The 26,614-nt window shown below is 40.2% G+C and overlaps 1 protein-coding gene across 14 annotated transcripts in view; it reads right to left on the bottom strand.

The window, feature by feature from the left end:
* Positions 1-7,721: 7,721 nt before the first annotated feature.
* Positions 7,722-26,614, bottom strand: part of MARK3 (microtubule affinity regulating kinase 3) — a 65,118-nt gene continuing 46,225 nt past the window's right edge. For 3 of the 14 annotated variants that reach the window (XM_076345507.1, XM_076345509.1, XM_076345511.1), the window contains 6 exons: positions 25,621-25,724; positions 20,688-20,852; positions 19,701-19,958; positions 17,287-17,313; positions 12,444-12,488; positions 7,722-10,220 (listed from right to left, as the gene is read on the bottom strand). In XM_076345507.1, coding sequence (XP_076201622.1) covers positions 9,875-10,220; positions 12,444-12,488; positions 17,287-17,313; positions 19,701-19,958; positions 20,688-20,852; positions 25,621-25,724 — 945 coding nt within the window. In that variant the 3' untranslated portion in view covers positions 7,722-9,874. The remainder of the gene's footprint in view (positions 10,221-12,443; positions 12,489-17,286; positions 17,314-19,700; positions 19,959-20,687; positions 20,853-25,620; positions 25,725-26,614) is intronic. The other 11 variants (XM_076345513.1, XM_076345516.1, XM_076345517.1 and 8 more) reach the window with 7 other exon arrangements.

Raw genomic sequence — 26,614 nt, 5'->3', positions numbered from 1 at the left:
AAAGAAAGGGCAAGTTACAGCAATGAGCATTGACATCGCATGCTCAGTTTACTGTCATCTTCAGAGCTGCCTCCTGCACTAGAGTGATTTCATTTGAAAAGACTGACTGACACTATTGTTTCCAAGACATTGCTGTGGACACAGAGAAGTGGAAGCTCCTGGATTTGCCCCCCTGGCAGGCTGCAGGGTGCTCAGGCTGGACTGAGGACATGGCTTCAGGTATCCCAGCCCCAGCAAAGGGTTCAATAAAGATTTGGATGTCACACCAAAAGTACACACAAATTTGAGCAGATGTTGGTAAAAAAGGTGTGAGCTGTTGGAGAAACAACACTGAACTCATAACAGAGATGGACCAGCACCCCCTTCCCCCCACACCCTTACTTCTCTTCCTATATTCTGTGGGAAGCCACATTTGAACAGAATCAGGGTCTCCCACCTCTCAGGCCACGGGGCTTCTGTAGGTTGAAGTTGTGTAGAAGAGGATGTCTCAGGAGCTCTGGTTGGAGCAGGCCAGTGTAGCTTAGACTTGCTAAGTAAGGGCACAAAATTACCATTTTCTGTCTCCAGGCATAGACTCCTTGCTCTAATAAGCTGCAAAGGTTGAGCACTGCTGGCAGGAGAAAGGAGAGCCCTAGCACAGTGTCCCACACAGCCCGGGGGGGGGGGGGGAGGGCAGGGGGCAAGGCAGAAATCAGACCCTTTCGGAGGTCAGAATTTGGCCTCCAACCTCTGCAATGCCCTACCCACAGGGTTACTCTATCACCAGTGAATTTAACAGTGCAAAACCCTATTTCTCTGCAATCAGCCGATACTGCAGAAGAGGTGACTGCCACCTCACTCCACATGTCCCCTGCCAGGACACCTGTACATGCCATAAGTAAAGGTAAAAGGGCAAGTTACAGCAGCGAGCGTAACAGGTGCCATCAGCATAACCACAAATTTCAAGGCAAGACCATGCTGATCCAGAGCTTTACTTCCAGGTTTTTGGTTTTCCATTTAGCAGCCTGTCTATCTTTGGTTCAGTCCAAATTTAGGACTTGTTTTCATCCCCTGCCTTCCCTGAACTCAGCTGCTAAATCAATGAAACTCAGCTTTGCAGCGAAATGCTGAACACTACTGCTTCCAAGCCATACAGAAAACTGGAAAAAGGCATCATCTGAGTGACAAAACAAGGCACGGGTGAAGCATTCTTTATTCTCACATGTTGTTGTAGGACAGAAGGGGAGGGTAAGGTAGAGGTAATAGTAAGTTAATCAGAGATGCTGGATGCTGGTTAAATAAAGAGCGTGTCTCCCCGTAAACCTTGGCTCCCATCCCTCCTTTTTTATTTTTATCTTTGATGAATGCTTTTGTCACTGCCTTTGCTTTTACTGCTTTGCAAAGGTGGTTCCACATCTCCCCGCTTCTTCAGCAGAATTAGCCAGATGTAAAATAGTCAGGAAAAAAATAATAATCTGTCTTACATCATGCAACACTCACCCTGGCAGAATGTCAGTGATAGAAAGAAAATTGGAGAGCAGTCTTCAGTATTTTAAGTTACCCAAGTCATTAGGTGCACAAACTAGAGCTCGGCTCCGTTTTGTGCACAGCAGAATTCATCCCTATTCCATCAGGATTCACCCCGAGTGCAGCTCTGACCTGAAAAGTGACCTTTTAAGGAGAGCTGCCTCTTGATCAGCAGATCTAGTCCCTGCTGTGAACTGTCATGGTTTTTAGGCTGGTTTCCCAGAGAAACAAGCCTTACGTAGCCATGCACTGTGTGTGAGCGCCTGTGCTTGTGTCCGCTCGATCCGTCCTCCCTGTAGCTGCTGAACCTGCAAGCTAGCTTCAACCAGGGTCAGCGGATGGACTGGAGATAAACATCCCTGCAAGCCCCCTGAAAACAGAGCTCAGAGGAAGAACGGGACTTTCCATGCAGCCACTGCAAGCTGTAGCTTTACCCCAAGAGCTGTTTGCACCAACGAATACAGCGTGAGATGGTATGGGAAATGGTACAGCTGCACCCCAGACACAAACCCACATGAACCAGGGGCCACGAGGTGGTGCTCACCGAGCTCCTCTTCTGCCACCGGTAAGCTCCCACCATCTCTCCCTTTACACCTTGCAATACTCCTTTTAATGACTCTCCTAAGCAGAACCAAAGGGCCATTGGGGAGAAAAATGGACGTGACTCCCTACAGTAACACGACCAGGACAAGCTTTTCCTCCTGCTTACGGAGGCCTCACAGTGAGAGCAGGCTGCTCCCTGGAGAGCCACAGCAACAGGACTGTCCTGCCCCTGTTCGTTAGTACACTGAGCCCACACAGCTCCTCGCTGAGGCTTTTTGTTGTTGTGCTTGTTGCCCACCACTGTATAGACCCTGCATGCATTACAGAATACATCTCATTAAGTGTGCATTCTGGTGGGGTGTTTGATGCCTTAACATGAAGTCTGGAAAGCACCTCGGAACTGAAGTCATCCAGAAGAGATGACTCTCCTTCCTCCTTATCCTAGGGACTGCTCTAAATTCAACCGTTCGCTACAGCCTTGCACTTACTTGAGCTAAACTGTCCCCCAGGTCTGAAGAATCACTTCAGTGACTTAACACTGAGGAGATCCCTTTGCATTTGCCATGCTCTATACCACAGACCAGTGTTGAGATGCTTCAGGGGGCCCTGGAGCACTTTTACTCTTTTCCCCAGCTAGAAGAACACTTACAGACCCAGTCTGGAGAGACTCAGAGCTCTGACACCACAGGAGACCTCAAAAAGGGACCCTTGAACGTAGACTTTAGCTCAAAGAAGCGTTCAGCCAGACGGGTTCAGCCAATGCTCATCTCTGGAGATAAGGAGAAAGCAACAAGTTTTAGATGCCAGGGATAAAGAGGTTCATAAAGGGGTCAGTTAGATAAAACCACTAAAATATATGTATTTGACCCAACAAATTTGCTCTGGTGGCTGCTCCCAGGTTGGTGATGAGGAAACAAACTTCCCAACAGCAAAATTCTGCTTTTGTTGCTCCCACCGCACGGCCACGCATGAAGCGACGAGCCCTGCGCACACCACTCCCCACAACTCCCACTGCAACCAATACTTTTAGGGCATCGCCTTGGGGGGCGCAGAAAAGGGCTCGGCAGCAGCCGATGGGGTCCGTAGCTGCAGGAAGCAGGGGGCGAGTCGCAGGGCTCCTTCGTAGAATGAACACGGAGAAGTCTGAGATCGGCCGAAATAAAGAGCTTCGCTATTTCCACTCACTGAATCCAAACATCTCAGCAATAAATATTAGTACCAGTCACTATTAATCCCTAGTGCCACTATTAATGGGAAAACTTTGATTACAATAAAAGTGAAAGCTGCAGCAAAATATGTAATTTGAAAAAAATCCTGAGCAAATAAGGAAGTTTCACTTCTTGCCTACTGAAAGCACAAGCAACGAGATTTGAAGATTAAAACAGACTGCAGGCATGGAAAACGCCAGACATAAAGCTTTAGAGAGTTACTTAATACAGCGAAATACAAATGGCAAGTGATCCCAGATTATTTTAGAAGAGGCTGGCTGCAACTTAGAGCCTTGATTAGCCTGATTGCTAAAGGATGAACAGCAAAATAGCTTCAGTAATTCAATTTCCGAACAGGAAGACAAAGATTCTTCCTCTTTAAAAAGCTGGAAATGAATTTAAATGTTCAATATTCCTTTTACCTTTCTCAGCAGAAAAGCCTGCTGCCCGATGTCGTCATTTTCTAGGAAAGGAGATGGAACAAGGCTTGACAAAGAAGTGGAAAAGGGTTTTGCAGCCCTACAGGTTTTCCATGGCAAAGCTAAAGACCATTTAACTACACCTCAGCTCCAAAAGCAGTAAAATGTAATGGAAAGTTAAATATAGCATTAGGGTATTTTTCAACCTGAAAACCATGTAACTTTGGTCAGTACCTTGTAGTACATTTTTCCCCCTAATGCTTTTAACAGTAAGTCAAAGTTTGCTGAGTGGATGGTAACACCGATAACCAATGTGAAATCGCCGCTCTGCACGGAGCAAGAGATCCTTGGAGCTCTTTCCTAAAAATATTCCAGATGAACACCAACCGGAGCCGTGTTTCTGCATTTGAGAGACACCCTGCGGCCACTGCAGACACTGCAACGTCCCTCTGCAGCTCGCCTTTACTTGCAGGAGGGACCGACCGACCGACCGACCATCCATCCATCCATCCCCTGACCCTGCCGGGCAGCCCCCGGCTTTTCAGCAGGCGCCCCACTCCGCCAGCCCCTGCTCCTTTGGGCACCGCAGACACAGGACAGTTAAACACATGCCTTCAAGCGCCTCGAAGCTCCTATCAGGCTGGTGTTTTTCCCATCTATGTGGAAACATGCGTGAAAGCCCTTCACTTCATGCCTTTTGGCTGGGTAAGCTGTGGGGGGGAATAATTCTATGCTTAGACAGACTTTGCTGTTTGTGTTTGACGACAGTGCTCACACCGAGCTGAGGTCTTGGTAAGAGACACCTCCAAGCAAACAGGACTTTACCTCGAGATAGGCAAATGATTGAAAACCGTGTGCTTGTAACACCAGGAGCATTTCACTTTCCAATTTTGCATCCCCGTACGCTTTAACAGAATTTATTTTCATGGTGAGATATTCAAGTATCTGATTTTTATTCACCTAATACTTTCAGTGCGATCAGCAACTACAAGGAAACGAACTGTACGAATACTTTGTTTTTATGCCCTGAATTTCATAAGGGTATTATTAAACGATAACGTAAGGGTATTAACGGGATGACTGAGAACTGCAACATTTCTATGCCTTGAAATTCAATGCCGTGGTTCCCACAGCAACCATAACCATGGCCACTCTGCATTAATTTTACATCCAAGTCTCAGAACCCACAGTTCCAAGAGCTCAACACACATAAGCAAGAAAACAAGCAAAAGCATTTTTTCTCCTGCAATAAATATCTTACCTGCTAAGTCACAACCACTACAAGGTGTTAATGGCACTGGTAGGTGAGGATGAACTCCCAACAACTGGCAATTAATGCCCTGAACGCAGCTTCTGTGCACAGGTACTTACAGGATTCATAGTCTTAGTATTGTTTTCAGTTATTGCTGGAATGAGATCATGCCCGCTCTTTGTACCAAAGGTTAAAACATTCTTAGAAAGCTAAAAAAGACCAGTTAAGGGTCTTCCAAATTCTTTTCCTTCAAATACCATACTGTTTCAACTTCAGAAGCATGGGGTGAAGAGACTGTTTCTCCACGGTTTTGCTCATTTTATCCAGTCCCTTTGCTCAGAGGCAGTACCTGGTAACGCATGGAGACCAGCAGAAACAGGAACATGAAAACCATCGAGCTATCTGAGCAAGTTTAAGAGTTAGCTTTTTTCTGCTCTTAGTTTGTCAGAAGTAAGGAGCACACACCCCAACGGTTACTACATCTGTGTTGAGTTTCTTGGACTTCTCTCAGCATTTACTGCTGCTCTAACACTGGACACTGATGGGCCTTTGGTATGAAGTGTGACTTTTAAAAAATTCTTATTAATTGCACGAGGTTGAGCTTTTATCCAAAACTTACACCCCTTCCTGCTGGATAACAGTTTCTTCTCTGAAGCGATGGAGTAATGGCCAGTGGTGAAATCAATGAAACAATTCACTGCTACCGGTGGGAAGAATTCCCATCAAAGGTGGAATTTTCACAACCGCACTTCATCAGAATGCCAGATCGTGGGGTTAATTGGCAGCACCAGTGATTTGTAATAACGTGAGCCTATCTTTACAGGAAAGCTCCAGGGCTTTTCTATGAAAACTTACAGAAATGAGATTGTATTGACAGTTGGAAATATGGGAAATTGTAAATCTACATGTTTAAAATTAAACGTTAATCTACAGAGGGACCAGCTTTGCAAAACTGTATTTAATATTTCCTAAACATCTGCAGTGTGAATCAGAAAACAAGATTTTACATTAGTATGACACCCCCCCCCCCCCCCCCCAAAAGACAGAAATACCATCTACTACTGAGATTCTCTAAATATTTAACTCTTCAGGTTACAAAGACAAGGCATGGTCTTAGACAGCCGACCACAGGCTGCACAGCAAGAAACACCCAACCACTCCACCCCTGAAATAGAGAACGACACTAGTTCATAGGCAGCCTCTGCCCATGCCCAGCGAGGTCCCCGAGCCCTTCAGGAACCGAAACCAGCACGACCAAGCGGGTTTTAACCCCAAGTGGCCACGTACGTACTGCTGCTCCAGACCAGGGCTTAACAGAGAAAATGGTTCTCTGGGTTGGCTGCAGCCCTAATTAAATTGCAATCCGCAACACGCTGTATGACACAGCAGCTGTGGGAAAGACTGATTAAAAGTCTCTACACATTATCCCAACAGGCCCACGTGGATCTGAGCTTTTAACTGAATAGGAGAGATCTCTATTTAAAGTCCAGATCTGCTACCATCTTTCCATATGACCAGAAGGACTCCTGAACCTCTGACTTAATTTCTTTAACATAAACACGTGGATACTAATTTTCAGATTATTATCATTTTTAAAATAATCTAATTTAGATCTATTTGATCTAGTAGATTAAATCTAATCTAATAATCTAACAAAAAATGCTGCAATTAAAAAAATTTGGGATACAGCATCTCAGGACATTTGATTTTGAAATTTCACTGCAGTACAAGAGAAAGAGGTGAACCTTGCCCAAATCTGTACTAAAAATCTTTGAACCCACAAAGATTGGACCAGATGTTGCAGCCTGATTAAAAGTAGTATGCAAAACACTTAGACCAGCAGGACTAGCTGTTCCTCTAACCTACCTCTCTCTACTTCTCAACATAGTCGAGGACCTTAGACCTTCTGAAGAGGTAAAATAGACTGAAGTGTTTTAGAAAACCTAAGTACAGGAAAGGTTTGCATGAGAAAAAGTTTATCTGAACTTGTTTGTTCCTGCTCAGTGTTCAGAGTTTCTTTTTTAATGTACGTATCTCTGAAAACGTTCATTTAAAGCAGTCAACCCCCCCGACCCAAACTCAAATGACATTTTTCTCTGCCAGATCCAGCAACCAAGAGACATCTTCAGAACTGAATGACAGGGGTTTTAGTGATGCAAACCTTTAGTCACAAGCCCATTACAAACATCCCCCAACACGCCATTCGGACCACACATTCCAGGACACCAGTCATGCCATTACATAAAACCACTTCTCGGTTGCTAGACACGCATCTCAAAACGCCAGGTCTGCTGCTACATCCTCACCACACAGTGACCTCCAATTATTTTTAAAACTTGTCTCTTAAGGAGAGAAAAACCAGCTGTAGTTCTGCAGAGTCACATCAGCAGCGGTGCTGATAAACCTACACAGATCCCCAAGGAATACGAACAAGTAAAAGGCCTGTGTTCGGGAAGAAGTTCGTCTTTGGTTTGGCGATCTGAAGGAAGCAGTTTTCCCTTCCAGGCACCTCCTAGAGGCTTGAACAGTAAGCATGCGGTGTGCTAAAGAAACAAGGCTATATTCTTGCAACTTGGTAATTGTACAAGGCATTTGGGAAGGAAGCTGTTAAAAATCTGTTTCCGATTATAATAATTCTTTTTTTTTTTTTAATACCTCAAATACAGATTTACTCTGAAAGAACCTTTTGAGAACACTTTAAGAAAGATACGGAAGTACACACTTTAAATATCCAAAGTATGATACTGGTGCACTTTCTAGAAACAATTACATACTTAACAGGTGAAGTAGGAAGAGAGTATTTCAGAAAACATTTAATATGAAACCTTTTGGAACTTCCATCGAATACAGATTTACATCATTTATCAGAACACTTTTTCAGTTCAGACAACAAAGTGCACTGCCGGGTGAAAAAAATACATTTGGAGGAGTGCTTAAAACGTAGGAAGTGAAAGGATAGGTGACCATTCACCTGAGAAAGTACAATGACTGCCCTGAAATGTCTTATTGCTATTACAAAATGGAGATTTCATGGAAAAAAACCATACTGAGCAGCACAGGCATGGGCAGAGCACTGAAAGCCAACTGAACTCCCACTGCACCTGGAGTTCTCAAGCCATGGCGTGACACAGAATATACAGAGAATAAAATGCAAATTCAGGAATATTTACTACATTTAACAACTATGATTACCCTTTAAACTAGCATAATCAATATCAATGCTTAGAGAAAGAGAGGGGAAGTCTGCTGCCTTCACAGACCACAGGTCACAAGAACTAACTTGCAAAGTATTACGGATTTTGCATTTTCACCTCGGGTCAAATCTGAACTGTGTACTATGAATAACTATTAGCTCACTGCAGATATAAAATGTAAATTTAGGCTCCAGTTTAAAGCACATGTTAAGTACATGCTTAAGTGCTTCACTGAAATATAACCATAAAACATTAATACAAAAAGTCAAGTAGATAATGCAGGATATTATCTACAGAAGTCCTCGATGAAATAAACTGAGTATCAGTAGGAAACAACGCATGAAGAAATCTCTTCATTCTAGTTTGCAAAATCAAATCCAGCTCACCACAGTGATGGTTAAAAAGTGGGGACCGTCCCACAGTAGCTTCGTGTCCTACAGAAAGCTAGCTGGCCATCAGAGAGTTCATCAAGGGCGGGTTTCCACGTTAAAAGAGTGACAGTGGACTCCCTCCGCAGCAGAAGCTAGAGACACAACTGGCACAAAGCCATCAAAAGCAATACAACCAGAGCCAAGTGGAAGCACGCTGGAAGAGAGCTGCAAGGAGAAGTTTTAATTGCTACTGCCTATGGCTGTAGTTTAGCAAGGTGGACGTTACAACAGAGGAGATCAGTAGCCAACTTGATTCCCACTTTTGGGTTTCAATACTGTGCGCGCCCAGAACGCAAAGGACAGTATTGCCACACGTGCAGCAATACCTCAGAACGGCACCGACTCAGACGTGGCAACTTGCATCAAAATACGGTCATTATTTGAGAGTCCTTTTGTGCTTTGTATCAGTCTGACCTAGTCTAATGTGGAGAACTTGGTCTGAAAGAAAAAGTCACTAGTAAGCATTCAGCACATTCTTTCAGACTGCCTCATTCTGTAGAGGAACGGTGGAACAACAGAAAAGTGTTCTTAGCTGCAATCAATACTCATAAGCCAACAGGACAAAGATACAATTTTAGTAGTTTAGCAGAAGCAGAAGAATGGAAGCGTTTACCCAAATTTTAATGCACAAATCAACTACATTTTAAAAATTTGATTCAGACTTAAATAATAAATAGGTGGGCAAAATATAATGCAAGACTTACTCAGTAAAAGTGAATTTTTAATAATCTCATGAGATCTACTTAGAAAACAGGACTAATAATGTTCACAACCGTAAATCCAAACCCTTCACACACTTTTTTTTTTTCTTAACACAGCAGTGAACTGTAAACCTGCATTTACTGGTTATCGCTTCAGTTACTTTAAATATTAACTCAAGTGTTTCCTCCTTGGCCATTTCAATTTTTAGCACCAAAATTAGCCCAAAAAGAGGTACTGGTACAGCTCGATGTTGTAAATGAATTGTTTACATATAATACTTTATATATTATACACACATACTGTACATTCACACGTCCACACAAACAGGAGGCATATTTAAATGAATATATTCTGTGTTTCAATTTGTTGTCAAAGACTTAGGAGCAATGGAAATAAAGCAGAAGGGGTAATATTTTACATAGTAGGCAACTTTAATGCTGTAGTGCACTTATAAAAAAAGTCCAACTCTCCCTCCCAGCTCAGCAGCTTTTTTTTTTTTAATATCACTATTCAGAAGGATGCAGAAGTTATTGCCTAAATGTTATTCTATACATTTCCATCGGAATTCTCAAAAACACTTGAAATTGCTAACTAATTTACAACTTAACTATTTTTCTTGTTACAGCTTTAACTCATTGGCAATTTTGGAAGCAATGTTTTTAAAAGCTATGGATGTTCCCGATATCCGCTTAAAGCGAACTCCATTCAGCGACAGTCTTGGCAGTTTACACACCTCCATCTCCCACTGTACAAGATTTTCCGCGTGCCCATCTCCATGGACACAGAAAAGCAAGAAACGCTCTCTTTGTTCATAGTCACAATTATTGGCATCCAGGACCTTTCGTATTTCTCTCATCATGTCATTGGGATCCATGGAGCTGGTGGTTTTCATGCTCCAGGTAAAACGCAGCGACCGAGGCTTGGCTTCCTTGTTCTCGTCCTTCTGATCCACAGCTACATTGCGGCTGAAAGACAGGAATTTATTAGTTAGCAGGGCCAGCTACCCTCTCCACGTTTCATGTTAGTGAAGCACACTAAACGCACACTACTGGTATTAGAGCAGCATCTAGAGGCTCCGGCTGCGAGCAATGCCCCGCGTTCCTAGCTGCTGTACAAAAACACAGTCAAGGTAAAGCATTAGCTGTTGGGGCTGAAACGAAGGTATGGTACGACGGGTGACACAACTGGAAGTCACTGGAGTCAGGAGCATGAGGGAAATGACCTTGTGGAGGTAGAACTACATGCATCACCTACAACTTGATTTATTAAGACAGGTTCTGCTCAAACCCCTATTCTTGGGCCACGTGGACAGCTGAAACACCAGCTCTGCGCTAGAAGTTTCTGGAACATTCAAATAGCAGCAACTTGTGACAAAAGGGTGCTCAGCCCCGGTCGTGGGAGCGCCAGCCCATGGGAGGTGCCCACTCACACGCAACGGAGATGAGCCCATGCAGAAAGATCCTGGGGGTTCCTCTGCACCTCCTCCTGTGCAGCAGGTTGGAGACAAAGCACTGGGAGGACCCATGGAGTCCCACAGTAGTTAGTTGCAAGAAGGAGGAAGGACAGCAGGACTGGGGGACCTTGCCAGGGGTCACCCACCTACTGCCCCAGGGCCAACATGTGCTACCCAGTTCTGGTCTGGTTTGGTTTCACTCTGGCCTTTCTGCACTGGTAAGCGTTTGAGATGATCACTAGAGACCCACCACACTGTAGGCTATTGGGGTTACCTTCAACAGGGAGGAAATACTCTCTAAGCTGGTCAGTGATTTGTTTAATACCAACGACTCATAGAGGTAAAGTGATGAAATCTTTTGCTGCTATAAGCTATGCAGCTAAGCGTCTTTGAGACTGAAATGCAGGAAGGAGAGTTGGAAGTCACTATTAGACACCTCCTCAATGTCGTTAGTAAAGATGGCAAATAAGAGGGTTACTATTACTGTCACAGTTTTAAGAGATAAAGCACAAAATACTGAGGCTGCATTTCCCAAGTGTGCAACTTTTTTTTTTTTTTAATAAAAAAAGTTTTTCTTTTGGTAAGGATAAATAAAGTTATACAGGACAAAAAAGAAGCGTTCCAGAAATTTCTAGTTTGCAATGATTCTTCTACTTCAATTAAAAGCAGTGGTCACGCAGCTAAAGAATAAGGAACTAGATTTGGACCTCCAGGGAAAAAATATGCCAGATTTGCTTTGTGAATATTTGCATGCTGTCAGTCGCCTCTTCAAATTTACTTGTCCTCAGGACAAGAGGCTTAAATATATTGACTGTCATGCTTAAATATTTTCTGAAAATACCTAGCCTAACTGACCCCAAACCATGCAGTTTAGGTCTCATGTTGAGCTTCGAAGTTAAATTTACAATATTAAGTCAAGCTGCTATCTTTAAGATAGTTGGCAATGAATTTCTGGTTACACAATGCTTTTCCTCCAGCACCATTAAGCAGGCAATTACGAAAAAGTTAAATAAAAAGTGATAGCAAGGTCAAAACTAAATAAATGTATTTCTCAAAGATACCTATTTCATAATTTTACCTTCTATTAGAAAGTAACTGAGAGAGTTATAGGATTGTGCTGTCAAATCCAGCTATGTGATTTGCCAGACGTTATAAAATTCAGCAAGCAAATTAAAGAGTACTTTGTTTTAACTTTAAGGCTTTAATTTAATATGGCTGTATGAGAGCAGGGGGAACACCAACTTTTATTCAATGCTCACTTTATTTTTGGAAGCTTTTTCTACTTGAAAACAGTTGGCAGAACCAGCACAACTTTGATCATTTCTAGTATTTTTTGATATGCAGATTTTGGAAGAAGAGTGTAACATGAAAAATATTGTTTAACTATCTGTGATTTTGGAGATGAGAAATATGTTATCACCCTTCAGTGGTTATCCCACACGTTTGCAGCCTCACTAGAGACCACTTACCTACACATCTACAAGACAACAGCAAATTATAACGACTACAATGCAAAAAAACACACAAGGGAAAAGGCAACAGGAAAGATGAAAGTTTAGAACCAAGTCAGTCAGTGCTTTAATAGCTGTTTTGCAGACAGAAACGCTTCTTTGTTTAGTTTCAAAGCCTTACACGAAACAAAAGCTGCTGCCTGAAGCCACTATGCCACATAGTTGGGGGGGAGAAAGGTTCAAACTCACCTAAGTAACATTTTAAACAAAAATTTTACCCTCACCTTGAGCCCTCAAATCTCCCGTTCCTCTCATATTCAGTCGGGAGCCTCATTGAAAAGAATGCAGAAGCAAAAGGAAGTGGGAAAGAGAAGACAAATCTTACACTACAATATACAATATCTGAGTAGTTGCCAAAAGATACTGCAATCATACCAAAGGTGTTAAAATACAAAGCAACAAAGATGTAAAGAACTTCGTAGGTTAGACCAAATTCAGAATGTAACATACTGTCAAACCAAATGGAAGTCTATAAAAAAAAGACCATAACTAATTTTTACAATGTATGTTTATATATATTAATACTGTAGAACTCACTGAATAAAGTTGAACTTCTGAAAGCAGAAAATGTGAAACTAAAGTTACAAAACGTATTGAAGTTTCTGTATTATTTAATAAGTACCTCCTAAAAGAGAAATAACTCCCAATTATTTTTAGGCTAATGATATTTAAAATTTTTATCTGGGAATACAATATGTATTTGAAAAAATATCCTATTCACAGACAAGTCTGGTCACCCTGTGTGTTCATGCACATCAGATCTGAGGTAGTAGGTGTTTAAACAATACCAAGTACCTTAACGCAAAAAGAACAAGATGCATATACATTTTAACAGAAGTTTAGAGGTAAATCCAGAATTTCTCAAGCTGTGGTAACTCATTCTATTAACTCTCACACACTGATGCATCTTCCACATCCAAGAGTAAGCTTAAGCTTTCTGTCTTCTTGCATTGCTTAAAGCTACATTGCTGATCACTACTTTTTTAAAAGCCCAGTATCAAGCAGAATTAAGGGGAAAATCATCTTCCTCTACCTTCTCATTATTGCGGTACCCTGGTTCGACATCTCAACGTTAATTCTGCTCGCAGGAAAGCTGCCTTTATAAGGCTCTTACCAAGACTACTCTAAGCTAGTACATGGCTTCACTAACTAAATTATTAAAGCAGTTTGGTTGACAGGTGTCTAGGGATAGGTAAGGTGTCTAGGTAAGACAGTAAGCTTATTTTTTGATGCACAGCAGTATTTATAGCAGGGTGCATGGGGTGTTACAAGGCTTAATTTCCTCCTTTCCTTCCTTTTGAGGGTTGCGGTGAGGGAACAGGCTTGTAAGATGACTCTGTGCCGTCCCTGTCGCAAGGGAACAGACGCTGTGCTAGCACCACGAGGAGCATGGTGGCAGCACTCGCTGTATAGGCTATGGAGCCTGCTCCTCGTTCAAAATTCACGCTGCTATTGCAATAGAAATCCAATTAAGAAAGTGGCAAGTCACTCAAGCTATGATGAGCTGCTTGTCACAGCAGCATCTGATCAGAACCCTGCTCTCTGAGGTACTGCACAGCACACTGTACCACAGGGTCTCTGCTAGGGAACATTTGCCATTGACTAATGAACAGTTGTCACACGCAGTAAGAATAAGGAAGATAATGAGAAGAAAACAACTGACAAGTCCTCAACTAATTCTAGCACTTCAAAGTGGGTTTTTGATGGTAGTTATTTTCATGATATCTTGTGCTACTTATCTATGGTGGATATAGGAGAAGGTGGAAAAAGATTTTTAACGTCTGCATATACAGTCCATGAACTCATCATCCTTTACGACAGCTCTGTAGGACCGAGAAGGGGGTAGGTGGGAAGGGAGAAACCATCATGTGTACCAACTGAACAAATCCACACCTTTCAGATGATCTGGGAAAGGCTCGTTTTACTGGGCAAAGCAAGCAACAAGTTTGAAGACGTTGCTCAACTGAAAAATTGAGAGTACTTGAACTTTAAAGAGCCTACTGTGTTCCTACGAAGTGGAAGACAACAGCTTCCACTGCAAGCATTTATGGATTTTTGGGTTTTTTGTGTTAGGTTGTTTGTTTTGTGGTTTTTTTTTTTTTTTTTTTTTTTTTAAAGTTGCCAAAGGGTGTAGAAAATGGGAGCATAACCAGTCTCCCTAGCAATGAATAGTCTTACTGTTACTGGAATCTGTCCGGAAAAGTCTGGGAGGAAAAATCCCTAATGACGTTCTTAGACCCTTTTTAGGCTGAAATTAAGCCAAACTGTTCAGTTTCTAAACCACTGTACTCTAAATCTAAGAAAGGTCATTATTTACAAAATACCTGCCACTTTGAAATAATAAACACTCTTTCATGGAAGCCTCTCAGAAGATCCTTACTTTGTTCAGTTTTTTCATGCATCAGTGTTCCATTCATTTAGCACGAGGAACTGCATTTGGTGACACGCACCCTCAAATATGAGCCATCATGCCAAGCTTTGGAGAGCTGTGCCAGTCTCTCTAGATGCTCCTTCCTTCATGAAGGACACGGTTATGGTCCGGTTCTACAGCCCAGCACTGGTGCTTTGGGAGCAGCCACTTACTGTATTGCCAGTATTGTTTTGGTGGGTCTGCAAGTCAGATGCAGCCCTGAGGCCTCCTCACTGCTAATACAATCTTCACTTCTGCGGGAACTGCAAATTGCTAGTTTATGTTCTAAATTTTCTGCTTTTGCTTATATTTTTACATAAATTAATTTTATGGACCAAGATGCTCCTTGGTCTTGAGAACAGAACAAATATATGGGAAAGTTCTCATTTATCATGCAATGCCTATACACTCTCTCCTTTATGGTTTGTGAAAGGCTTTCAAAAATAAGAATGTTTCCATACATCTGTCCTGAGTTATGCTCTGTTTTCTGTTCTTTACATCTTTGTACACTCTGTGTTAAAAATCCAAATAAACACAAAGAAAACTGTCTAAAAAGATACAGAAAAACAGCAGAAAGTGCAAGACGCTAAAATAAGATCAATTTACGGAAATGGAGAAAAGATGTTGCAATAAAATCCAGAACAAAGATTTTTGCCGTCAGAAAAGAAGTTAGACTTCCACAATATGCAGACTGGCAAGGACAGTGCATGGTGCAAGAGAGAGAGATATGTATTTTATACCTCTGTGTACCGAGTACAATATTAGAACTCAGTAGTTTAAAAAGGAGTGGCTGATTATCCACTTTTGTTCAGCTCCCTAGAATGATGTTGCAGTACTATATATATGTGCTATTGGGTTACAGTAGTTCTTTCAGTATCAAAGACAGCGAGTTTAGGTAAGATTCGTAGCCTATAAAGTGAGAAGAAATTGCCAAAACCCCCAACATTTTCAATTTAATTTTGTACCTACATACAGATCAGGTATGGAGGGACACCACGCACCCTTAAAACAGAATTTAAAAAGCACAGTCTGGTCCTGTGTAGGTGGTGTAAGACTTTGCAAATCTCTTATCCAAAAGACATACTCATGGAATCTGCAGCAGCTATTTCCACAATAGTCTGAGATTCCTGGCCTCAAGTCAAAGGAAAATTTTTAGCAATGATTAAAAAATTACCTTTTTTAAGTCTCAAATTTGAACAGTAACCTTCTAGTTTAAAATGGTACTTATATTAGCATTTTTCATCTTTCTTCAGAGCAGCAGAGTAACAAACTTATATGTATCCAGTTGTGGAGGTTGCACAGATCACAATCCTTTGTTTTACAAGGAATGTGACTACAGGGAGATGAAAGCTCCCTCTTACAAAGTAGTACGCACCCCACAGCTCACGACGCACATTGGGTTAAAACTCTTGCCGCTGCTCAGTTTCATCTGTATACTGTGTTGGATGGTTTCGATCCCTAACTAACAGTTGGTGCATGTTCCTTTTCTCAAGTCAGCTGTGACAATGCCAGACAACCCAACCAACACCAGTTCTAAACATAGTCATGTTTGGAAGAGCCCTGATTATTATCATCATGGCATGGAATTTACTCATTTAATTGGGTAGGGTACCTTTAGATTTGGACTGTACATAATAAACTCAAATTTAGTCAGCAATTTACATACCTCAGGTCTCCCTGATCTAAGTATTTCCTCGAAATGGTCTGACAAACTTCAAATTACAGTCACATGCATAGCCTTGCATTTTGAAATTAAAACAGATGTCTGTTTTTTGGCCCTGTCTCCCTATTTTTAATCAGTAGTTGGAAATTGAAAGTACCACCCTTTAAGAAGCTCCAAGATATGATACAACTAAACAGAGTATTACAAAATGCTACTGGAAAATTTACCTGTGGATCAAAATTGTATAACCAACTTTCATGAGTCATAATGGATTAACAAAATATATAGCAGCTTGATTCATTCCCAAATTGTAAAACTAAATTCAATCCTTTGGGCCTGAAATGTGAATCAGACTTCTGAGCTTTTCCCTTTTGTTAATAAATTTGCAGACATTATACTTTGTTTACAACTGAAGTGCTCTATTTGCACTTCAGCTGCAATTTACTTCAGCAAATGCATCCCATTTTAAAAGAAATACACAGCCATTGCATCTTCATTCAATCTTCCATACAAAACTGTTAGATTCACTGTTCAGTTTGCTTTCTATTGTATCAACTGCAGACAACACTTCAAACTGATTTTTTTAATAAACTATCATAAAACAAAGAGATAGAGAATGTAAATTTAGCATCACTTACCTTCATTTGCTTGTAACCTTATGTTTTGTTTATACTTTCATCATTGTTATCAAACACCTCATTCTTCAAACATAAGCATGCTAAGTGTATTAGTACAGAGAACAGAATTACTTTGGTACTACCAACTCTATCAAAGAAAGAAGAATTCACAAGGCATGCTTAGCATCTTGTTATACAGGTGCCACAGATTCTTAAGTATCATCATGAGTTAATAGATTTATTCTATGCTTTCCTCTCAAGAAAGAAAGTATTTAGTTCTCAGCAGAAAGTTTAGTTTTCAGAAAACCAAGGCTAGAAAGCCAAATCTGTTGTTAATTGCAGGAGCCACTTTTTTTTTAAATATAAATAAATCCTACCTTTTGATAAACCTGAATGACATGTTTCTAAAAGAAATTAAGCCAAAATAATAATTAACAAAAAGTTTTGTACAAAATAAATTGAAAAAGCCATTTAGAGTGAAACATGCAAAAAGATCTCATTTAAAACGCACAATGAAATCACACTTCAATACATTCTGAGATTAGGCAGATGATTCAGGGTCTGAAGAGTCAGACTCTTAGCATTGCGACTTCCAAACTTAATTTTTCTGGGAAATATGCCACCAGTAGTTACTACGAATTAAAATACGTACTGATGTCAAAACACTCTAAAACTTATGATCTGCAAGGTCACAGAAAAATGTTTTGATTTTCTTCATGTATTTCAAACAGAAAGCAAAAATCAGTAACTCTACTATAATTAGATTTTTACTATCTTCAGAGTTAGGTTTCTTCCTTCCTTCATAACATTAGGTCAGCCGCGTTGTGCCAAAAACTGCCTTAAATATTTAGATAATTTAGTGGCAGAAGCTGTAACAATTGCCTGCACCAGAACATAAGTAGTTCATAATCAAAAGGATTCTGATCCCCCCTAGAGAATGCTAGAATAAATTAACAGGTTTTAAGGGTTTTTTTAATTTATTTAAAGAGAAGAAACATAACCGTGTCCTTTGATGGCACTATCCACCTCCTTAGTAGTTTGTACAGCACCTAGTATAACAGAGTCCCAACCGTAAGAGGTCCTCCAAGTGCAAACTTAACCATCTGCAACAGCGCTATTGTGTTACAACTGCACGTTATTTAATCAAGTCCAGATGGAATTTAAACTATTGTTAAAAGTAGTGGGGGAAAACTTCAAGAAAACCACACTGCACTGCACAAGTTGAAACTCAGAGGTAATGATAGAAGTTTGAATGCTGCCTAAACTGAGTGACACACAATGCTAAACAGTATGTTCCAGCAGCACAAGTGAAAAGCTTGCACATTCACAGTTTGAGCGTCCATATTTGGAATGTCAGATGGAAAACTAAGTAAGGGTATTACAAACAAAAGTACAGAAAGAAAGATGTGTCAAAAGGATGTCTTTGATTAAGACTTCACTTGTCAAAAAGCAGATGACTTAATTCTTAAAAAAAAAAAAATTCAGATTAATCTTTTATCTCTCTCAACAGAAAAAGAAAAAACCAAACAAACAGAGAAGTGTTAGCTGGCAGAGAGCTGAACAGGGTAAAACCAAAGGCTAGGCTGTCATGTTTTTGTTTTCCACAGAAACAACTTCCACATTTTTAAAGCAATTCACTCTCTAAATTGAAATCAGCCAGTTGTGAAAAACTGGAGTTTGGCTTAGCATTTTTTTGTAGGAATAGGAGACTATATAGAGGATGCTGAGAGGGAGGCACGTATAGTCACAGAACAGACAGGAAGGAAATGGCTTGGTGCTGATATAAACCTTGGTGATATAAACCTAAAACAAAAGCAAGCAGGCCAAGATCAGAATGATATATTGCAAAAAATTTCACATGACAAGGAGGGTACAAAAGCATGGAGATTATCTTAAGACAAAGATAAACAAACCCTCACTTCTGCAAACACAAGCTGTGGATATCAGAGTGGTCTGAGGTATGCGGTATGTGAACCAACAGGTTTTAAATATAGAAGGAAAATAGGTGGTTTTCAATTTTAGGGTTTGTAGGAACTAATTTAAATCATACAGGGATTTGAAACTAGAAGTACAATTAGAATAAAACTGTTAGTGCAAGAACAACACCTGCTTAAGCTAGGCTTTGGCTAGACCAACACACCTTCACACCAAAACCAGAATCTGCACATGAACTAAAGGTCAAAATAGGAGTAAGTTTTTCAAGGTTTGACCAGACTCCTGCCTAGACTGAAACCACAGTACTGCCGTTATTTTAATATGACCTATGCTAGCACTACTGCCAAAAGAAGCTTTTGTCTCCTGCCCCTACCCTTTCACCTGTGATATTTCTATTCATGTGTTGCCAGCAAGGGTTTTCTGGAAATATTAATAGCCTAAGTGATTGAGAAACACAACCTGAGCTTCTAACGCTACATTAAATATCAAGACTGGGATCCTAGTTTATGCAGTCTACTGATAGACCATGCACTCCGAGTGAGCAGCTTTTGAACTGAGCTGAAATGTTTCAGCTCTGCAGCATTTGTACCTCGGACATGAGGATGATGAGCACAGAAAAATCAGCACAGACCAAGCTGTCTTACTTTTTATCCCATTTGATTCAACTGCTAAAAACAAATGGCTTCTGTAACCAAAAAGAACTACAAAAAAATCATAAGCCAGTGCATTTTAAGTTGCAGAAATAGTTAAGCCATTAATCAGAGAATGTGGACAAAACAACCTAAGCAACGAACTACTAGGTATGTCTACTACCAGATAAAAAGCAAATGTTGCATTACCATTTTAAGAAGCTTACCTTCTTGTTAGTTTTGAAGTTAGTTTACTAAATAGATTAGTGGAACCCCTGGTTCGAGTCTGAGAGAGTGGTGTTGCTTCATGGGACAGACTGGGGGAGGCTGGCGGTCCGTTGTAGGTAGCAGTACGTCGCTCTCTGAGCTGGCCGTGGAAAGTGCTCCGACTAGCCGTTCCTCTGGGGAAACGAATACGATCAGGTGTGGTTGCACTGCTAATGCTGTGAGTTGAAGCAACAGGAGTTCTTTGATCGGGAATAGTGCTAGAGCAGAAAACAAAAAACAATGCTAGAACTTCTTTACAGAAGCACTACAGTTCTGCAGGAAACACAAAACACTACGTTCTACAGTAAAGCATAAGCAGACACTTTTATATAGGCCAGGGTTGGAAATATCAACATTATTACAGCACTGTATGGAATCAAAACTCGTAAGAAGTTAGGATTAAAAGGCTGCCGAAACAGAAACCTACATAGGCAGAAAAATGCAACAGGAGTATCCTGGAAAAGACCAGATAAACTAGGCATACAATGTTTCACTGAGAAGACTGATAAAAGAATAGATGAGTAAAGTTTCCTCCCAGGAAAGAGAAGCAATGGGTAACTTTAGTGTCTCTCCCTCCACATTCTATATATATATCTTTGAAAAATCTTGCTAATTTGAAAGTATCCTACACAAAATTCTCTACAAGCGAACCGCTCCAAGTAGTGAAGTCCCTCAGGATATACAGTTAAAGTCTCCCACAAACTTTGACAATAGGGAATGTCCAATACTCCTAACACTAGGAAAAAAATTAAGGTTCAATGTTGCAGGATTATGTCACAGACAGCCTGACACACCACAAGACAAATGTAAACAAGACTAAAAAAAAAATGAGGAAACACACATCTTGTGGGCAATATATACTAGAACAATCTAGGACTAAAATTCCACAGCACAAAGTTAAGAAGCAGTGGGTATAAGTTAGTTTCACAACGATTTCAGGTTCTTACATAGGCCTGAAGTTATCTGCGCCATTGTCTATTGGAGGCAACATCATCTTCGTGTGCACAGAGGCTGACATGGACATCGACTTCTGATGTCGCAGCCGAACACTGGAGAAGGATGTAGTACAAACTGAAGCAGGGCTAGCTGCGTAAGCGAACATTTCTGTCAGGCTGTGAGGGGGTTTGGGTTCAGGCAGAGGCAGAAAGAAGAGCATGATGGACCAACAACAAACTACTGCATAGAAAAAAAGCAAACTTTTCCTTCTATTAACTGATTTATCAAAGAACACGAACTCTAACAGCCCTCTTCTATGTAAACAGCACCAACTACCCTACACTCCCCTTAAAAAGCATCCTTACTATAGCACTTGACATCTATGAAGTGATCATTCTCTTACCATTAGCATTAGTTTGCAGTGATACCCTCCTTGACGTACAGAACCTGAATAACTCAGTGTTCTGTGCCAAAGCACTAGTATAAAGCACTGATTTAATTTGTATTGGTCTTAACATTAGAAAAATGCATTAAAAAACCCACCAACTCCACTTTCCAAAAGACTGATGATAGCGCCATTACTGCAGTGAAATACATTGTTTTCAGAACGTATCCATGTTAAAAGAAATCAATGTAAGTTGGGCAAGCTGTCAAATCTTGATCTACATCTGGTAACTGAGGGACTTCACAGGCACAATCAAAAACAGCAATATCATGATCTTTAACAAGTCCAGAGAGGCCCAAACAAAAAGGCTACTATTAATCAACCTGTACATGTATGAGGCAATGAATAACGCTTGGTATTCTCTGAAGGAAGAGGTATGACTGTTGAAGAGCACCTCATATTGCTTGGCCACAAACCTTAAATTCTCCAAATTAGCATTCAGGCTTTGAAGGAAGGTCTACAGTGCCATCTTAGCAGAATGGCCAGTAAGCTGCCAGCTGTATAATATGTTAAAATAGGAGCATGAAATCTTTTTCTTTCTTTGGGCCAAAATACTCTCTGCAGCCTTCACGTTATCTAGTAATGATAAGGATGGGAGAAAACTGAGAGGCCACAAGACATATCGGGCCTTTCAGGCTACAATGCCATAAATCATTCATCTTAAGTTTGCTTTAGAAGTAAGGCAATTGTAATTCAGAAGTATTGTTCGAGGTTAAGAAATCAGTAATTGCCAGTGACATTTTCATGACACTGTACATTCACTTCCAAGTTAGTTCATGGTTACACATACTGAAATTCAAGTCCTGTTATCTCATTCTGGTATGTCAGACTTTGGAGAGGAGAATGCTAGTCCACTAGAAGTATCAGCTGACCCACTTCTCGGGCTTAGCTCTCAAAGCACTAGTAGAAAACACCTCACAGCTTAGACATCAGAACTGCCAGCTAAAATGGTTAGCAAAATCTACTACTTTTTGTTTTGTTTTTAAACTTCTCAGAATCTAGAAGACTTCATCTGAGTCATGCATGCATCTCTTTACAATGCGGAATCCAGCAGGATGCCAGCTACAACCACTACTACAACGAAGCCTGCAACACAGCCCAGCTTTTACATTACTCCAGGGTATTAAGAAATTGTAAGGAAATGAACATTCGTCTCAAAAGCAATACCCCGAAGTCAAGTAATCCCCAAACAATTGGGCACTAGCCTCTCAAGCACTTCTAGCTCCCTTCTTCTCAATTTGTTGCAAAAGACAAAGGAGAAAGAATCTAGTTTAACAACATGTTAGACCCTGCCTCCAAAGGTGTGATAGCTAAAGGTGTCAATAAGGTACCAGAGCACGTATTAAAGCATTTATATTTCTTCCTCTGAAGCTTTGCTAGAAATCAGCTTGCTTGGATTACTAGCCTGGGAACACAAACAGCGAGCTAACATTCACCAATTAGTGCCAAGGCTTATTAAAAATCCAAGGCTGTTGTAAATCATTTGTGTTACAAATGATTTAAAGCAATTGCCTGTCATTATGAAGAGTGTTTCATGAGTCCCCAAGTGCATTAATTAATGCTCAGGCTTTGGAGGAAAGCCAACAGAATCATCTCCAGCGGAATGCCTGTGTCAGCCACACAATGTGTTGAAGGAGGGATGCGAGACTTAAAAACCCTTTGCTTCTACCAGTCTGGCATGGGGTCTTCAAGACTTTCTCCAACATCAAGTCCAGTAGCTAACTACCGATTCTTCAAAGTTTCCATACCTTCAGAAATAGCGCCTTCTCAGAATTCAATGTGCAAGATAAAAACAGAACAGCCAACATTTTAATACTTTCTCTGCAGAAAGAAGAGAGACTTTAAATGTGCACAGCTTGCCTTTTAAGGCAAGTCTCCCAAGTCTTCACTGGGTCACAGTCAGTATCTGACTGGCTATGGAAAATCTAAAATCCAATCTGTAACAAATCATTTACAGTAATTACTCCTGCCTTTAACATTTGCCACCAATAGACATTTCAAAAGCACAGAAAGCATTTTTAACAAAACCTTGGATTTATACAAAGCCCAGGTTCTACTTCAGATCTTGCTTCACAGAAGAAAAACCATTGCAAGTTTCTGAAGTTGCTTTCTGCAAGTTGAGAGTACAGTAACATTAGAGATACTACAGAAACACCTGAAGGCAGGCAGAATTCATTCTGAAGAGCCAGTCCCATCAATAACCATGTTTATTTAGCCTGCATTAAAGATCCCTGCATTTCATGTGACCAGTCAAGTCTTTGCCCAGTTACAGCAACAAAATATATTCAGATGTAAATTCTGAACTCTGTGCCAAATCACAGTAATTCTGAAACTGTGCCAAAATGAATGTGCAGTTTAGTGTTGACGCATTTCAGACAATGAGAAATCTAAAATTGTAAAACAATTAGCAATGCATTCTCATTATCTTTTCTTGTTTTAACCCCCTATACAGAGTAATGAAAGTAGTAATAAAAAATACGCGATAAAAGCTATGAAGATTTTTTTTTCTTCCCTGACAATGAAAATATAAATGCTCAGACATTTCAAATGACCCAAACAGGGCTGAAGTTAGCAGGATAAGCAAGTGATGTTTGGATACCATATTGACAATAAAAGGTAAATTGCACAAGGATAACCAATTATGGATATAAAATAGAATTAATATAGTTGCCAAGTACTACTCAATGTTAACTTTGAGCTTAATGCCCATATGTGACAAAACAGAAAGACAGCAGTTTGCTAAGAAACTCAAAGCTGGTAAAAAAAATAAACAACTTCAAAAGACAGCGCCTTAGGAGGATGAAGTTGCTCCTAAATTAAGAGGACATCTGAATCTCAAGCATTCCTAGTAAACAGTATCTAGTAACTTTTGAAAATGTAATAAAGAACTTCAATCTCTTTGCAATATCTTGTCTAAAGATGAACAAGAATGTTATTAAACCAAGAAATCAGGTAGTCAAATCTGATCAAAACTGTTTTGGACAGAAAGATTCATTTTTCAAAGAGAGTTTGGAAAGGAAAAAAACTATTAACGTATCAAATCAAAGAAAGGATGGTGATCTTTAATCTAAACAAACTTGGTAACATTAACAAGGACTAACCAATGACGGCTGAGACCGACACACTAAGAGACAGTACCAAATAGCTGTGCTGTACTTCACAAGACAGTTGACTGCAGGCCCAGCTGGCCAGCTAGACTTTTGGCACTCTTCAAACTTATACTTGACTTTTTCCTTAATCACTTTCAGTTTGCAGAAAGCTAGGAGGAAGAGACAGGGTCAAAATCATGTTCTTTATCCCTAGGCTCCAGGGGTCAAACAAGGAACAGACAGACTTTCCATTCAACATCACAGCTTCACCACTCTTCCTTATAAACTGCCGAAAGGAAGGGGAAAAATTCTGTGCAAAAAATGGCACATCTTTCACCAACTTCAACATGAGCTAGAAGAAAAGTATTTTCTTCCCACCCCTTTACAATATATCATAAAATTAGGAAGAGGTGGAGAAAATTGGGAAGAGCAGGAGAGAGGTACACATTCCTCCAAGCCTAAGCATTTTCATTAAGTACTAGCTATCTGGACGCTCTCCTGGCAATGGTCAACTACTTAATCGTTACCAGCTTTCAAGACCAGTAAAATTCTGTGAAGAACAGTTGGTTGGAACTTAAAACACCTTAGCCAGCCAGGAAATTTGGTGGTATTCTTCAAAAGTGTTACCCTCTACCTCATGTCTACGTTCATTATTATATTTATTTTCTACAGCTCTCCTCAGTCTTTGGTACACAGGGAAGGATGGGACTAGATGCGGCTATGGTGCTAACACATGAACCGGTTAACTCCAATTCCATTGCATTCTCCAGTTAGGCCTTCATTCAGTAAAGTAGGAGGAAACCTGTTATTTCTCTGACTGTTTTCACTCAGAATATCGAGATATCAGTGCTTCTCAAGATGAGTTCTGAAAACAGTGGGAAGCAATTAGACTACAAGGATATCACTAAGGAATGTTATTAGTCCAAGACAATGGCCTATCACTGTCTCATCTTTGCTGAGAAATAAATTGACTTTCTCCCTGAGACTTTGTAGAAAAAAAAGGGTATTCCAAATAATCCCAACAAAGTACAGTTTAGAGTGAAATGTAAAAAGAGAATGGCCCAAGAGAGATGGACTTTGTAGTCTGACACTAAACAAGCCTCTTCTGCAAGCATATGCTGTTTGGCCACAGGAGTTAACAACTGATTTAAGATGAAGGCTGTACAAATATGACATGTATTAAACCAGAAATTAGGATCTTCCTTTTTTCATTCTAAGTGTAAAGACTGTATGAATTAAGCATAGAAAAAAAAAACCCCAACATACTTACAGGTGCTCCATAACCAAAGATCTGTACTCACCTTTCATTAAGAATTACACTAGAATATTACTGATTTTTAAATTAGGCATTACAATTTTTTGGAAATGTGAAGACAAGGGACATACACCATAGGAAGACATTTCATATACCTGTTCTCCTTGCCATTTTGTATCACTGAATGCCTATCAGCAGTGGTTCTTTCACTACAAACATATGTGTTGCGCCGTGTCATTGCTCCGGGGGCAGTATTATTCTACAATTAAAAAACACAGGCTTGTTATTCCCCACAAAAGGCTTTTCTGGGGTTAAGTCTACATATAATTGAAGGCTGTTTTACTTCATGCTAGTTCTACACAGTTGTAAAACTTACAATAATTAAATAGGTTAATATACAAACACCTTCCAGTATTTTTAAGGAATAACGCAAGCAGAAAAAATAATTCTAAGAGGTTGTTCTTGTATTTCATGTTGATGGCTCAAAATTAATATTGCTTAAATTTAATTACCAATGTTCTGAATTACAAATTATCAGCATGTATAGCATTCACCTACATCTGGATAGCCTATGTCTTTACAGCCTATTTTGAAATACTTTACCACTTGCAGACTGTAGAATTTTCCTTTAAGTTAAAATCATACCCTTAAACAAGATAGGAAAAGCAAAGACTTAAGAAACAAATGTGGTAAAACTCAGTAGGAAGGTAAACGTGGACTTTTAAATATTAAAATACTATAAAACACTGGACAAGTTTTAAAAACAGGGAAGAATAAGTCAGAGACAATTGCAGAGAATTTTAATAAGACATTTTTAAAAAGATACATTTAAATACAAGCATAATACATTGAGGACAAGAGAACCAGGGGAACTTAAACTACAGACCTTACTTTAGAGGGGAGAAAAGAAATAGAATTACTTTGCCTCTGTCTTTACAGAGAAAGAGGGTGGAGATATGCCCAAGTTGGCGGTCAATTTTCCAGGAACGACTGAGAAGCTAGGTAATTCACAGATAACAGAATTATAAAAAGTTAGATGCAATTACTGTAGGAAAAGCATGGTGGTCCAGATAAACATGCACCCCCAGGTTGTAGAGGAAGTAAGAGCCGGCAAGCCTTGTATTTTTTCTCCCCACCCCAAGAACATAA

The sequence above is a fragment of the Aptenodytes patagonicus genome, chromosome 7 (assembly GCF_965638725.1).
Source record: "Aptenodytes patagonicus chromosome 7, bAptPat1.pri.cur, whole genome shotgun sequence".
NCBI classification, from domain to species: domain Eukaryota; kingdom Metazoa; phylum Chordata; class Aves; order Sphenisciformes; family Spheniscidae; genus Aptenodytes; species Aptenodytes patagonicus.
This window is presented reverse-complemented; position numbering and strand designations above follow the sequence as displayed.